The sequence below is a fragment of the Heptranchias perlo genome, chromosome 2, assembly GCF_035084215.1.
Source record: "Heptranchias perlo isolate sHepPer1 chromosome 2, sHepPer1.hap1, whole genome shotgun sequence".
NCBI lineage: Eukaryota > Metazoa > Chordata > Chondrichthyes > Hexanchiformes > Hexanchidae > Heptranchias > Heptranchias perlo.
The window spans coordinates 143757942-143775127 of NC_090326.1; the positions used below are offsets into that span (position 1 = coordinate 143757942).

A 17186-nucleotide genomic window follows, 5' to 3' on the forward strand; every position below is an offset into this window, starting at 1 on the left:
GAGAGAGAGAGAAAAAACTAACAGAAGAGCAGAAAGTAGGATTGTTGCATTCAAAGCCCGCCAGAGGTTGCAGCTTTTAGTATAAGGGGCCGTCTGACGACTGGCTTGTAAATCAGCTTTAGTCAGTGCCACCTCACTCTGCGAAGTGTTTAATGAGGAAAGAGCAGCTTCAAGGGTAGAGGGAGAGAGAGAAAGAAAGAAAGGAGAGGGGACTGTAAGGGGTGGAAGTGTAATAGGGGGGGGGGAAGGTCACAAATAATAGGCAAAAAACAAAAGTGGAGTGGAAGAGAGGAAGGAGAGAGACACATTTAAAAGCACTCTGAAGCACTGTATTCGCAAAACTGCAGCAATGGCATCAGTGCTGGTGAGCAACAGAGCTTCGGGAACTCCGGGCAGCCAGCTCAAATGCAAGTTCAAGAGGAGAAGAAGGAGGAGATCGAAGAGGAAAGGTAAGATACGTTTCCTAACATTTTAAGAGCGTGTGTCATTTCAGACCTGGGCTATTATGCGGGCAGACTGAGTGAGCCGTGTCACCCCACTCCACGTTTCTATTAGCTGGAGATAATAATGATATATTCCAAGACAGTCGGTAGATAAAAGTGTAATTGGTGAATAATTGAAGAGAACAGTGTTTATCTAGTCACTGATTGTCGGCGCGGTCAGTGCGTTTCACCGCTCTGGAGGAAGGGAAACCGAGATAAGTGGTGGTTTCTAACTATAGGTATTTTCCATTCTGCTGACTATAAAAGACTGTATACGTTATTGTTTTATTGCCACGAGGAACAATCTGGTTGTGTGAGGCTACTAAATAAATCACATTTTATATGCTAGGAGCAACTATCTCTTGTCTGAGTTCATCGTTCCTCCGCGGTGACAGTTAATGTTTATGTGGCTTGGCTGTACCCTGTCCAGTTGTAAAACTAAAGTTGACAGATGCCTTTTTTCCCCTCTCGGATTTGGTCAATTGCCTGAGCTCTAAAGACAATGATACAAAAAATCAGTTGTTTTTTAAAATATATATATATATATATTTTTGGAAATGTTAATATGACTGAAGTTGATATTTTGAAGTTGAGACATCATTTCGGCTCTCTGTGCGTGGAGCAGGTTGAAATAAAAGGATGGAGAATATTAGCATTAATCGTCAGCTAATCGCAAACTCGGACTAAACTGGTAAAGCAAATGCAACGAATTAAGTGGAGAATAGAAGTTAGAATAAGCGAAACGAAACTGGAAATTGCAATCAAAAACCCTAATACAGTATAAGCACCTGGTCATAAGCGAACTCCTAGCCTGATCCAGGCAAATTGGGTACTGAGTCCCAATTTTTGCTGCTTTCACAGTCAACAGTCAGCCAGCTCTGGGATAAGTAAGTGTCATTTTAAACAACGTGTGCATTCACCGTGATCTATTGCTGAGAAAAGAAGTTATCTTCAGTTGCTTTTTGCCATTTCAAACAAACAAATCAAATCGCAAAATACGGTAGGTTTGACACCAGCACAAAGTCGTCATGGAAACGGAACATAAACACAAACTTGTTTGTTCCCCGAAGCTTACCTTTTAAGTTCTAGGATTTGTTTCAAGAATAACTATATCCATACTGAGTTGGAATCTGTGTCTATATTGAATTTAGGAAAAGGTAACTGTTCCCTCTCTCTCTCTTGCCCGCCCCCCCCTCCTCCCAGCCGTTGTTTTATATTAGTTGTTACACTCATTTAAAAAAAACTGTTTTGATCCTAAAAGGGACAACACAAAGCCGCGTCTGAACCGAACCCGTTTCAGCCAGTATTATTGTCACGATTGCATGGAATCTGTGCTGCGCCGGGCCAAACTGGTCCAGTGTAGACTCACAGTAATTGGAGAGGGGACACTGATATCCCAGATTCTGGAATATATTAGATATAACAAAAATTAGACCACGAACTGGTCTACATTCCCTTACAGCCTGGGTGACAACCTCACAAACTTCAGACCGCTGTCCTGCAAGAGCTGTCTGCGCATTTTGTGCTGCATCAATCTGGTCCTGATTCTGAATCACTTATTCTAAATCTTACCTTAAAGGTATGTCGCACATAAACTTTTATAATATTTCAGAGTGTATTCTGCCCTTTCTCTACTACTCTATAAAAAAAAACTATGGCCAGGATTTTCTTTTTAAATCTGATTTTTAAAAATATATATTTGAGGCTTTATTCTCACAATTCATCCCTCCTGGGTTATTTTTAAATTATCTGTGAAAAATGTAGAATTATACCTCCCTCTACAAAATATTGTAGAACGCATTTAGTCATAATAATTAATTTTGGTCCCGTTCTGTTTTATTATTATAATTTGCTTCTAAATTAAATGTTCAGTAAACCTTTAGAAAGCTGCAGCGGCATTTACAAACTTAACAGGAGAGAAAAGTAAAGCAGAACATGAAGCAAAGTGAGATGGAGTTGGAGTGCAACAGAGGAAAATGAAACATCATGTTATAAAGGAAATATAATGGGAAACGACACCGATAACAAGAGCAGGGTAACTCTGAGAAATGAAAAGAAAATAATAATAATCTAATGATGGAGAATAGAGACGGAGTGAGTGAAGGGATAAGGAGAAAATAACGGGAGATAAATAAATGAAAATAAATGGTGTGGGAAGATGAGCACATTGAATGGAGCGTTGGAGAAGCATGTCGAGTGTTTTTCTTCTGAATTACAATTCTATGGAAAATTAATATTTTTAAAAATCGCACCTAGGAGCCGGACAAACCATCCCTGGCCGTCCGTCTCCCCTGCAATAGGTAAGGTAGTAAATGAGCATGTTTCATCCTAGCTGGATTCAGAGATAGAACTCTCTGTGTCGCTCTCCACAGTCGGGCTGGCTCGGCTCTTGCAGACGTGGCCCCCGCTTATCGCCGACACACACTGCTGACAGCTGAAGAGGGACAGAGTGGATTTGATGATAAAATTAAATCGATTAAATCTTTATCCTCCCGTCTAATTCCTCCAAGCTTTTACAATCGCCCTTCATTCCCAGTGATCCGTGTAATGACAGCAATTTGAGATTGCATCAAGGGCATTAGCCAAATGATGGCTGAACTAAAATAATAGAATAAAAATTGCCCCAGCTCCATGCAACCAAGGTTGGTGATGTTAAAAAGGATCCGCCTCCTTCCTCCTCCTCCAGTTTCTCCCAATGTTATTCCCGACTTGAGTGGGAGATTTCCACGTTGCAATCCGGATTTCTACACCAAACAATCCCTTTCTTCACGAGTGCGGAATCATTCAGGCACCCGTGGATTTTAAATAGCTTGCTGAACTCCTAGTTGCCTTGATTGATATCCCGGCAGTTGATTTTACTGCTGTAAAAATACAGCTTTGAATTTTAATTGCTTGCAATGAAAGGACTGGGAGAAGTACTTAGCAAAACTCACACTATGTGCAGTGCTAGTTTTTATGGATTAACCCCCACCCCCCTCCTTGAATTTCCTCGCTAATCTCTAACCGTACACTTGGGTTCTGATGAGCAGTCCAGAGTTGGGTTGAGTCAACGTTCGTTGCTTTTAAAAAAAAATTCCCCGCGCCCTTTACATTCTGTGATCTCCCCACTCACGATAATAAAGCCGCCTGTTATGTAGGAGAATGGGACGAAGAGCAGACACACAATCTTGTCACTGAAGCAAGGAGTTCTCACACTTCCCAGGATGCATTTAGTTGGAGGGGTGGGGGAGATCATTGGGGAGTTTACCCTTGATTCAGCACCGTCTTTGGGGAGGTGAAGAAAGCGCAGAAAAGCCGAGGAAAGGAAAAGGAACGAACGGACAAGAAAAGAAAGGACCGAAGGAATAAAGTAAATGCAGGGATGTGGGGAAGACAACGCCACGTATCCCGAGTGGAGTTGACAAAAGGGCATGGAGTTATTGACAACACGACTTAACATTTCTCTAGCCCCCCTGGTGTAGAGAACAGGGTGTCCGAATGTTATACAAGAGGTGGGCATGAGCAGGAGAGAAAAAAACAGAGGTTAGAGAGGGGTTTATGAGATGGGGTTTAAGGACACTTTTGAAATCAAAGGTGAGGTGGAGGGATTAAGGGAGAGGGAGTTCCAGAGGACGGAGTCCAATGGCTGAAAGAACGGCAGATGGTGTGGAGGGAGGGGGCAATGAGGAATAACTGGTGTTACATACTCTGAATGACTCCTTCATTCTGTTTCTATTTCCCCCCCCCCCAAAAAAAAACTCCCCAAAACACATTAACTCCATCATTACACTTTTGAATTCAATCCAAAATCACACCAAAAGTACTCATAGGAATAATATTCTTCACTTTTTTAAAAATTCATTCATTATTTGATGTTAAATATTTTGATTTTTGCCTTTAATGATTTACAGTTGTGCGTCTGTAGAAATGGCACAAAAAATGTTAATTTACAAGGAAGCAAATCAGCAGTGTTTAAAGGTGATTAATCCTGCCGCCATAGCCCAGTGGTGGAGCATAGCCTCGCAAATTGAGGGTTGTGGGTTCATGCTCTAAGCCTTGGCTGATGGTTGAACTCCCTGCTCTTGCTGAGCGGGTTTTGGCTGGCTCTCGTTTGAGCTGATGGCAGGGGAGAGTTCCATCTGAGTGAGCAAGGAAGGCTGGCAGGAACAGCCGTACTCTGCACAAGGACACCTCCCGGTAACACACACACACGTCTGCAATCATCTCCCCTCTGCACTGAGGTAGAAGCCCAACACGGGGTGGCAGCAGAAGGGAAGTAAAAAAGGGAAATTGGACATACGCTATGATAAGCATAAAAACCAAAACTTTTCATTGTAGATTTTTAAATAATCTTTTAATAAGTAACTAGCATGCAAGTTGTGTTTTGAGACTGGAGTAGGTGGACTTTTAGTGTATTTACAGAGATGCCAACATTATGGGAGTGTTAGGAGTGAACTTTATGATCAGAAATGTTGAGATTATACTTGAGATCCATGTAAACAGGAGAGGTTAGTTTTTGAAATCACACTCCCGACAAGGAGCTTTGCCTGAGGTGCTCAGGAATTCGGGCGCATGCTCCCCGTGATTTTCGGTCCAATAAAGTAACGGATGAAAAAATCATCTCTGCTGCTTGAATTCTCAATATGTGCTTCCAGCGGGTAAGACTCTGCGCCAGGAGTGTAATTTCATAAAATGACCCCCCTGTGTAGCTGTTTATTTTTTTTTGAGTTAGATGTGTCAAAATAGGTGACATTTTCAAACCCGTCTGATTCTCATTCCAAATCAAAGGGAGCTGATGGGTTTGAATAATGATCCTCTTGCGTGTCCCGTAGCCTGTTTTTTTTTAATCTTAACTTTTGTATGTAGAGACTATACTGGATGAAGCTGACATCTTATTGAGAGTGAACTTGTATCACTGAAGAGACTCACAAAGGAGCATGACCCACTGTGCAGAGTGGAGTTTAGCATAGTTTTATTAAATGCTGTTTGGGATCCATTGTGTTTCTCCTTGTAGCTTAGTACCAGCCAAGGACAGGGCCAGTCTTCCAAGTTAATTGTGGCTCCCAACTGTCCGTTTAAAAATGAAATGGTGCTGAATTTCACTATTCCACTCGGTCGTGCTTCCGAACGGGATTCAGTGATGTTTGCGGAGCAATTTGGCTTTAACTAAACATCCATCGTTGGGAGCAACAGAAGTGCCAGATATTATCCTCAACAGCCTTGATGATCCAAGTCTATGCCAAACATAAGAAGTAAAAATACTTTTTTGATTGAAAGCAGCCTGCCTCATCCTGGAAACCCTTTCCTTTTAAATAAATATTTATTTCCTTATAAATAAAATACTGCTGATGCTGGAAATCTGAATTAAAAGCAGAAAATGCTGGAAATACTCAGCAGGTCAGGCAGCATCTGTGGGGAGAGGAACAGAGATAACGTTTCAAGCTAATGGTCTTTCATCAGACCTTTCATCGTTTGTGTAACGTTAGTTTTCATTGACATCTGCAGATATCAGTGGGGGTTTGGATCTGCTAAGTGTGGTCGAAGGCAGCTTTATTAATGCTGCCCATAATTCTGCCATTTAATATAACAGATAATGGGACACCCGCAGTATTACTAAATTTCACTTCATTGCTTCCAATCTCACTGAACTATGTAAAGTCATAGCCACGTCCAATGGGATGGGGAGGAGAGGTCGTTGATGCAATTTCATTCAATTGTCTCTCACTCAAAAATTAAAGATAAGCCCATGAATAAATCAGAGCTGAGTAAAAGTTTCCAAGTGTAATTCAATAAGTTTATTACAATAAAAATGTTAAATGCTAAATGCTATGGCTGTAAGTGAGGGTTTTCATCATAAAATCTGTTTCAATTCCCCCTTCTGGCACTGGTGAAAGAATTGCCCGCATGTTCAAAAGGTTGGCCTGGCCGACCCCATAACTCTGAGAGGCGACGGTGGGCTCAGCGAGTCCAAGCAACAAGCCAGAAATTGGAGGGGGAATAAAGATATCATGCACAGTTATGGGAAATTACAGTTGGATTGGAGCAATCTCAGGGACCCACTGACTCTTACCAACTGCTGTCATGGAGGACAACCTCATCAGCACCCCTCATTGGGACTCTTACAATCTAAGAAATATTCTGTATCCCAACTCCAATAAGGACATAAGAAATAGGAGCAGGAGTAGGCCACATGGCCCCTCGAGCCTGCTCCGCCATTCAATAAGATCATGGCTGATCTTCGACCTCAATTCTACTTTCCCGCCCTATCCCCATGTCCCTTGATTCCCTTAGTGTCCAAAAAATAATGCAGTCATTACTAGAGTGTGCTGGAACATTCTGTAGAAAATGAGAGATAATCTCAATATAAAATCGGTACCAGTGCAGCGCACTCTAACATGACTGATCGAATCGGGCAGGACACTGTTGACTGTAATCACACTAGTTCTGATGTCTTGTAAGAAGATTTGTCTAAAGATTTCAACCCACACCTCACCAAAAAAAAATATCTTGATGGTTCCAAATTTCTCCGATACTGTAGGCTTTAGCTGAGCAATTTAAGTAACTCTGATCATGGCTTGAGTCTGATACAAGCTAAATATGTTGGATACGAGTACAAGGGATGCAAGAGGATAGCTCTGATCTGACCCCATTCATGCCTAGTCTGTTCCGTGGTATTGGTTTGATCAGCTTGCTTTACAACAGTACAGCTTAAATGTTATATCTGCATTGTATGATGTGAGTGTAACATGCCATTTATCCATAAGCACATTCTGCTATTCAGATACTTTCCACAGTAGGTGGATATGTGTTAAGATTAAGCAGACATGTATTTGATGGACTAATCTCTAGGAAATGTTGCAGACTAATGCGATGGTTTTGGTCAGCAGCTGTAAGCAGATTTTGTGCAGATTTCATTTGATTTTTACATTTGCCCATTTGGTGGATTCCTGCCCGTATTTTGGGTCAGAGTTGCGTTTGGTTAAAAGAAATTGGTCGAGCCAGACTTTTGATGAATCCAAAAAAAATGTACAAAGCAGTAAATAGAAAAAGAATCTGAAAGATATTGAGACCTCAAAGCATTAATTTCATTGTCACTAAAATAAGCTGGGAACTGTCGCTCAAGGGTGTAAAGGGTCATTTTATTTATTCGGTAGAATAAAATAGCTACAGTGATGGCTTAGCAGGTAAGTGCCCTGCCCAGGGTGGTACAGAACCACATAGATCAGGAAGCTCGCAGGTTCGTCCCTTGGTCTGTACTTAGTTAGCTGATCTCAACCAAGGCAGTAACGAGTCCAATGCAGCTGGTCTTGACGATTTGTGGTCAAGAGGGGGGAAAAAATAAAATCAACCAAGGTTCCTGTTCTCGCTCACTATCTGCCAGAAAGTGTTTGTACATTGTTGGGTGAAAACGGGATCCTGCTCAACTGTGATGCCCCATGTGAATGAATAGTCCGTCAACGCTGACAGTCTAGGTTCACATAATGAAGAAGAATGGTATCACTTGGTGATGTGTCCTGTACAATGGTGCACCAGCACAAAACAGTGCCTTCAGGATAAGAGGGGGAAAATGGGAAGAAAACTAATAGAAAAGCTGTACGCTTGACATTACAGCTATGACGACGCAATATCTACACAATCCCTGAACATTCTGTGGGAGACGGTGTGTTTGCCTCAGAATAGTCCCCTCACCAGCAGCAAGCCTTACTCTGCCTGATACAAACTAGGAATATGTTATAAAACACTTCTCCAGTTCCTTTTCATTTCCCCTGTCTTCAGGAGAGTTCAGCCCCTATCAGTAAGATGAACTCTTGATAAGAAGAGCTACATAACAATGGGTACTGTAGCCCAAAAAGTAACTCACTGTGTAAAGCTCTTTGGGATGTTTCAACATAAATAAATGCACTTTATAAATGCAAGTATTCTTTTATTTCCTTAACTGCTTAAGATACAATAGATTTAAATTGCGGTTTATAACAATAACTTTTACCACAAACCGTGGTGCTATCGCTGTGGAATATTTCTCATATTTCAGAATGGATTTCATTGTAAGAGAGATTGTTTGACAGAAACCCTTGTGCGATCTGCCCCTCGGTATGGATTAGATTTAAAATGAATAGTTCCACTCGTCAATTTAATTTTAATTACTTTGTTAATGTGCGATATAAACCATGATCCCTAAATGACACCATGGGATACTAGTGTAGGAACGCTTAATGTGCTTGTTTGAAATTTCTTATTCACTATCTTAAGAGACATTAACTCGTATATTTAACATCTCCATCAAAACAGCAGAAGGAATTTAATTTAAACATGCTAAGCGTTCCGCTGCATAATTTCAAGGTCAAAATATGAAATAAGAAATCATAGAATACGGTCCGTGTGATTCATTCCCAATAAGTTCACTCGTGGGATATAAATCGTATTGAATACCTCCTGGTTATTTAGCCTCAGTATCTCACTCTGTGCTCTTAAATCTATGCAACAAAAGTATGTAATGTGAGTAAAGTCAGTACAACCTATAAAACCTGAAGTCAATGCTGGAACGATAAATTCTAGTGCTTGAAGTGACTGCTGGAACAATAGACTGTGGTGGGATTTGGTGGAGTACTGGATGTCATGTTATTGTGTTTTACTAAACGTGTTTTATTTCAATTGTTTCATTTATTTTTTTAAATTGAACCAAACCTTTGAAAATTAGATTTGAGCTAAGTGGCAGTTACTCCTAAATAGGATGAAGATTCTATTTTTTTAAAAAAGTTCTAAAGCAGAAATTCAGATGCTGGCCAAAAAATATTGTATACATATTGTGAAAACACAATGCATTTAACTAGAATGTTCTGTTTATTTGCGTTACATAACTAGACTGTGCACAATTACACAATTAACCAAACAGCGAATGTTTTTTAAAAAAAACGAACATTGGTTAATTTCAGTAAAGGTAAAATAAATTGATCCATTGCAATAAAAAAGCATGCACACTGATATGAGAGTTAGGTCAAGAGCCAGACTGCTCCTATGACCTACAAATGCTTTAATTTTGTGGACTATTAGGTTGCCAGAGCTCTTTGTTGTTCAGTTAACCAGTCTGCATAAAATTTGTCTAAAAGGGAACGATTCTTTACTATGGATGGAATATAAGTAAATCATGTGAAACATTACCTCAGAGAGGTTTTCTGCTGTTGCGCAGTAAATAGTGATTCTATTTACGGTCAATATTGCTCCAGATTAAAATAAGTAAGTTGCTTATCATCTAGTTCAATATACGCAGCAAACACAAAGTAGAAGTCATTTCATGTGTCATTAATAGAAGGTGTGTATTGTCCATATCGAATGATATGTGAATTAGTTGCTTTCCCTTATTGTTCCGTTTGTACAGAGAGATGCAAAGGTTATAGAAAAGAAAAATGGATGGTTTTTTTAAAAATAAATTTTGATGCATATTTCTGCTGTTCTTGAAACCTTCCCTCGGTTGCATCCAGGATTAATGTTGGCTGGCAATCAAGACCTGCCATCGAAGTTCGCATCATTTATGTTCCTATTACTGCTTACTCGCTCCTGAACGACATAGCTCCATAAACCGGACAGGCTTGTAAGTGTAATACAGATTCCCTGCTCAGAACAAAATCACATTCAGCCTTGTTAACAGGGGAAACGATTGTTGTTTGCTGCTGAACATGATCGTTTCCACATATTTTGGCAGTAAACACTTTTTTTTCTTACACTTTAACAAAAAATGGAAAGATTATGAAGAATTTGACAGGGGCCCCCTCCCACCCCCCCTCCCACCCCTTTCCCCGATAATCATAGGCCTGTGTTGGTCGCTGCAGTCTGTGCTGGCACAGGCCCAATTATATCAGTGTGCCAGCTTCCTTTAATCCCCCTCCCCCCATTTTATATTATAGGTTATTAATGGACACGCAGTCAATTTAACACAGATTGTACTGCACAGTAGGAACAGGGTTCCCTGGAAGTGTAGAATAATCCTGTTTATTATTACCGCAACAAAAAATGCTGCAAACGCTCAGCAGGTCAGGCAGCAGCCATGGAGGGAACAGACAAGTTGACAGTTCAGGTGTGAATCCTTCATCAGAACTTTATTATTTTGATTATTATTCTTTTTCAGAAATCGTACTGAGCAAATTAACCAGCACCTTGTACTTACCAAAGTCACATCTTCTTCTCATTGTGATGTGCCTTGGCATGTTTAACGAGAGTATCATTTCCGATCTCGCCCCCCTCCATTCGATTTTAGACAATCAGCACAAACTTAAAAGCAAAGACCATGCCGTCAGTCTTTACTTTTAAAGATGTATGAAGAAAATGAAATGAGCTTCATGTTAAAGCAGCTTTTGTCATTTAATTGGCACAGAGTTCCACAAACCAAGAGGAAATAATTATTCAAAATAATCAAATTAAGGAAATAATTCCACTCGCTGACAACACGCTGCATGTGTTAGCTTGGCTTAGTTGGTAGCGTTCTTGACTCTGCTATCAGGTTTGTGTGTTTGAGCCCCACAGTGGGAGTTTGAGCTTGTATTCTAGGTTAACATCCCAGTGCAGTACATCGGAACAGGAGTAGGCAGTTCAGCTGCATGAGCCTGCTCCACCATTCAATTAGATCACGGCTGATCTGCACCTCAACTCCATATCCCCACCTTTGCTCTATATCCCTTGATACCCTTACCTAACAAAAATCTATCGATCTCCGTCACGAAAGCTCCAATTAACCCAGCATCCACAGCCTTTTGGGGAGAGAGAATTCCAGATTTCTACTACCCTTTGTGTGGAAAAAGTGCTTCCTGATTTCTCTCCTGAATGGCCTAGTTTTAATTTTAAGATTATGTCCCCCTCGTTCTTGGTTCCTCCCCCAGAGGAAATAGTTTATCTGCATCTACCCTATTACGAAGTGCTGCATCGTTGGTGGTGGGAGAGGAGGATTGGGGTGGGGGGGGGGAAGACATTAAATCTATTCTGGTGATTCCGGTGGATATTAAAGATCCCATTGCATTGCTCAGAGAAGACCATGGTATTCTTCTGGAGCCCTGGTCAACGTTTCTCCTTCAAGCAACAGCACCAAATAAAACCTGATTTAATTGTTTGTGTGTGGAATGTTGCTGGGGCTGAATGATCGCTGCATTTGCCTATCTAATAATAGTCACTTCACTTTAAAAGTAAAGCATTGTGTGAAAAACTCCATGGCATCTTGATATCTTGGATAAGGTACTATATAAATGCAAGAGTCATCAATGTAGCAGTCACTGTATATTGAGCACTCAGAGATTTCATAGCTGAAGGATTAGAATTCTGAAGAAACCTCAGTCCAGCAACATTAATCTTTTGAGGGCAAGTGACTGCATAAGCACAATGCAAAATTGCCCAGAACTAAGTATAGTCCCTTTAACACGCTGTTCCTATAGAACAGTCTGAGAAGCAGAGATAATTTGAATCTGCACTATTTTTAAATCAAGTATTTTCTGGAGTTATCAAAGGGATAATTTGCTCTGCTTATTCTACATATAAAAATGAATTAATATGCAGCAGTTATGTTATATTATGCATATATAGCTGATTTATATTAAGTAAATAACCCATTTGCTAAAAATTTAGATTGGTTCACTTATCAGGATTACAAAGCATCAATATACTGCTTTATGTAGTTTTAAAGATAAGAATTTAAATAATCCACTCACTTAAACTCATGTTTGGAATGCATTTGGTTTTGAAGATATTGACATTTTTTTTTATGAGAGATCGATTATCTCACACTCATGTTTGTGTTTGTAAATTACTGTTACATCAGTCCTGTGAAACTGGATCCACAGCCCCTCCAATTGGGAGAAACTAGCAGCAAGAGACTGATATTACTCTAATCTGTGCGCGGGTGCATGTGAGAGACAGTGATGTCCTTGTGAAATACTCACGAGTATCTCAAAAACCAACTGCCTTCCGATATGATTTCCATTAAGTGAGTTACACATAGGGTAATAGATGACTGGCAGTGAGTTACAAGGCAGTAATTCAATCCAGCGGTTCCCTTGGATGTCATAAACCACAAGATTGAATTACTGCCTCAAACTCACTGCCAGATATTTCTTGAGCTTTCTCTTCTATAAGCTTAATGCTTATTTTAAGATCATGCTCAAGATTTTGTGTTTTCTCACTATTATCCAGCAGGCTTGCTGAATGCAGTAACATGACCAATCTGGAAGCGTAATAAAGAGGATAATGTGGTATTAAGTGCCTGGTAGTATATTTAACCTGATTTTATTTCCCAGCAAATCAATAGGAGATCAACTTGCACCATAGATATGATGCAGTTTTGGAATGAATCTGTGGTGAAATCTACTTCTGCACAAGGACATTACTGAGAAACTATTGCTGCATAACTTCAGCATATCCCAATTTGCTCCAAGTTCACATTTTGCTCACACCAAGTCCTTATTCCAACTTTGGCAGTAAAATCAGCAGTGTCTGTTTGAGCGGAAGAAATCTCTTTGCATTCCTATCTCTTTGCTGAGCACCTTTGCAAACATCTTTCGCTGCTTGCTCACACTGTAATGCTGAGCATACACATACGTAAGAAATTGTGTATATAAATCAGATATTGCAAACTTGTAATCAGAGCACCATTACAGATGTGTATAGGAACATAGGAACAGGAGTAGGCCATTCAGCCCCTCGTGCCTGCTCCGCCATTCGATAAGATCATGGCTGATCTGTGAACTAATTCCATGGGCCCGATTTTACCAGGGGTGCGGGTTCTCGGCGGGTGGTCAATCGGGCGCGTTTTCAATGCGCCCGGTGAAATTAGTGGGTTTCCCGCGCGATCGTAGCAGGCAACCCACTAATTGGATTCAATTACCTGCTCCTCCGGGTTCCACGCTGCTGATCTGCGCGTCGGGCGGGCTGCGCATGCGCAGTACGATCTGTGAGCTGGAGGCGCTCTATTTAAAGGGGCAGTCCTCCACTGACAGATGCTGCAACCAATAGCCCAGGGGGAAGGCTGCTCCCAGTCTAATGATGCCTCACCCCAGGTATCAATACATAGGGTGAGGAGGGGGGGGAGGACAGAGATCTTCCACCCGGCGGGCAGGAGGAAGCGGCCCGCCTCCGCCACCAGGAAGGCCTGGCTCGACGTGGTAGGGGGTTCACCTGCGCCACCAACATATCGCCCACCTGCACACAGTGCAGGAGGCGGTCCAATGACCTCAGTAGGTCATCCAAAGTGAGTACACGTAGTCGTTCCCCTACACTCCGTCTGCCACATCACTGCCCCCACCCCACATCTCCTTCGGCACTGCCAACGCTACTCTGTCACATCACCCCTCATACCCACTCAAACCCCATCCTCATCTTACCTGCACCTACTCGCCAGTACTCACCCCACCACTACGACGCAACCCAATCCTCATACAATCTCATGGCTCTATCCCATACTCACCCTCTCGTGCATCTCTCTCACGGCCAGCCTCACTCAACCTGCCACCACCTGTGCTGCAGCCACAGGGCATGCATCACATATGTGCAGTAGGCAGCATAAGGCAAACGTGTCGTGAGCATGAAGGGGATGCACAAGATGTGTTTGAGGGTTTGTCATGGTTGTTACTTATATTGAATTTCAGAATAACTCACATCACATGTTATATTGGCACCACGACTGCCATGTCTTCGCGAATCCTGTCTGGTTTGTGCAATAATGCCCGCTCCTGGGTATCCCTATGAGGACCCACCACTGATGCCACCCATTGTGTCACTGCAGAGTGGGTGTAGGTGTATTTGCAGGGCTCTTCTGCGCAGATGACTGAGAGACATCGGGGATGTCCCCGGTTGCAGCCTGGAAGGCTGTGGAGCAGAAGTTTGGGAGGGCAGTGGTGACTTTGACAGCGACAGGTAGGAAGATGGTGCACGGGCCAGCCAGGAGCAGCTCGGCATGAAAGAGGCTGCAGATGTCCACGGCTACATGTCGAGTGACTCTGAGCCTCCGTGTGCACTGCTGCTCAGAGAGGTCCAGGAGGCTGAACCTCGGTCTGTGGACCCTGTGGCGAGGGTAGTGCCCTCTGCGACGCATCTCTCTCTGCAGTAGCCCTCCCTCCTGCTGTACAGGTGGATGTGTCACAGCACTCTGTTGTGGAGCTCCACGTGTCAGAGGTGGACGGCGTGGATGGCGAGGCTGGTGAGGCTGGTCATGCTGTTCGCCCTCCGAGGAGGTCATGACTGCAGCTACGGTGGCCCCCATCCGCAAGATGTACATCTGAGGGGGTCCGCAAGGTAGGTACATGCCTCCGGACCCCGGGGTAAGTGTGCAGGTTGGTGACTTTGACCATCAGGAGGAGGGTGGTGGAGGCCAAACTTTGTCCCAAGTGACAGAGTGGCCTCCTGCAATGGCTGAGGGTCTCCCCCACCACCTGTCAAATGGACCTTTGCAGCTGCCACAGGCTGACAGCTGCAACACATCCATTTCAACTGGGACTGTTTCCCCCAGTGTGTGAAACAGTCCCATGTTTATCTAAAATCATGATGTGTGGACATTTTGGCCTCTGACACGTGGAGCTCCACAACAGAGTGCTGTGACACATCCACCTGTACAGCAGGAGGGAGGGCTACCACAGAGAGAGATGCGTGGCAGAGGGCACTACCCTCGCCACACGTTCTACAGACCGAGGTTCAGCCCCCGAAAGCTTGTGGGATTAAAAATAAAATCGTTGGACTATAACTTGGTGTTGTAAAATTGTTTACAATATCTAAAATCACACACAGTCCCTTAATCAGGTCAGTTAATGACCTGAACAAGCAAAGTAAATACTCTCAAGTGGCATCCCGCTGGCTTTAATTGCCTGCGGGATTCCCACCAGCGGGGGCTGCGCCCGCACGCCGGCGCGTCATCGGGGAATCCGGAAGTGGGCGGGATCGAGGCGCGATCCGGTCCCGCACCTGGATTTCGGGATTTTAGGGGCCCCCCCCGCCGAGAACGCACCCGGTAGCGGGTGCTAAAATCAGGCCCCATATACCTGCCTTTGGCCCATATCCCTTAATACCTTTGGTTGCCAAAAAGCTATCTATCTCAGATTTAAATTTAGCAATTGAGCTAGTATCAATTGCCATTTGCAGAAGAGAGATCCAAATTTCTACCACCTTTTGTGTGTAGAAATGTTTTCTAATCTCACTCCTGAAAGGTCTGGCTCTAATTTTTAGACAGTGCCCTCTACTCCTAGAATCCCCAACGAGCGGAAATAGTTTCTCTCTATCCAATCTATCTGTTCCCCTTAATATCTTATAAACTTCGATCAGATCACCCCTTAACCTTCTAAACTCTAGAGAATACAACCCCAATTTGTGTAATCTCTCCTTGTAACTTAACCCTTGAAGTCCGGGTATCATTCTAGTAAACCTACACTGCACTCCCTCCAAGGCCAATATGTCCTTCCGAAGGTGCGGTGCCCAGAACTGCTCACAGTACTCCAGGTGCGGTCTAACCAGGGTTTTGTATAGCTGCAGCATAACTTCTGCCCCCTTGTACTCCAGTCCTCTAGATATAAAGGCCAGCATTCCATTCGCCTTATTGATTGTTTTCTGCACCTGTTCATGACACTTCAATTATCTATGTACCTGAACCCCGAAGTCCCTTTGGACATACACTGTTTTTAACTTTTTACCATTTAGAAAATAACCTGTTCTATCCTTTTTTGATCCAAAGTGGATGACCTCACATTTGTCTACATTGAATTCCATTTGCCACAGTTTTGCCCATTCACCTAATATATCAATATCCCTTTGTAATTTTATGTTTTCATCTACATTGCTTACAATGCCACCAATCTTTGTGTCATCAGCAAACTTTCCGAGACTTGATATGAGACTTTCTATGCCTTCATCTAAGTCATAAATAAATATTGTGAATAATTGAGGCCCCAAGACAGATCCCTGTGGGACTCCACTAGTCACTTCCTGCCAATGTGAGTACTTACCCATTATCCCTACTCTCTGTCGCCTTTCGTTCAGCCAATTTCCTAACCAAGTCCGTACTTTTCTCTCAATTCCATGGGCTTCTATCTTAGCGTACAGTTTCTTATGTGGGACCTTATCAAATGCCTTCTGGAAGTCCATATAAATAACATCCATTGACATTCCCCTGTCCACTACTTTAGTCACCACTTCAAAAAATTCAATCAGATTTGTCAGGCACGACCTACCTTTCACAAATCCATGCTGGATCTCTGATTAACTGAAAATTCTCGAGGTGTTCAGTCACCCTATCCTCAATTATAGACTCCAGCATTTTCCCCACAACAGATGTTAGGCTAACTGGTCTATAATTCCCTGGTTTCCCTCTCTCTCCTTTCTTAAAAAGCAGAGTGACATGTGCTACTACTATATGCTACTACTTTCTTAGGTTAAACAATTTAAATGACAGATTGAATGTAATTGATGATTTGAGCAGAATGATTATGTGCAGTAAGTGAAATGAGAGGAGGAGAATGGGGCTGATGAGGTAGGCAGAGTGGCAGGAACAAACTGAGCAGAGTAAAGCTCATAAGACTGTACGGAGTGGATAGAATAGGAAAAATGCTCCAGGCAGATTCAGCCGGGACTCAGGAAAAATTTACCTGGAGTTTGCACAACATTATTGCGTACTGGTCCTTGTTATAAAACCTGCCTCAAAGGTGGGTTTGTATGTGGATGAACAGAATGCAGCCTGTTTATATCATCTGTTGAAGATGGCAATTA

General features: G+C 42.5%; 1 protein-coding gene across 1 annotated transcript in view; it reads left to right on the top strand.

The window, feature by feature from the left end:
* The first annotated feature begins 349 nt into the window (after positions 1–349).
* Positions 350–17186, top strand: part of adarb2 (adenosine deaminase RNA specific B2 (inactive)) — a 603243-nt gene continuing 586406 nt past the window's right edge. The window contains 1 exon segment of the mRNA XM_067999193.1: positions 350–449. Within this exon segment, the coding sequence (XP_067855294.1) occupies positions 350–449 (100 nt within the window).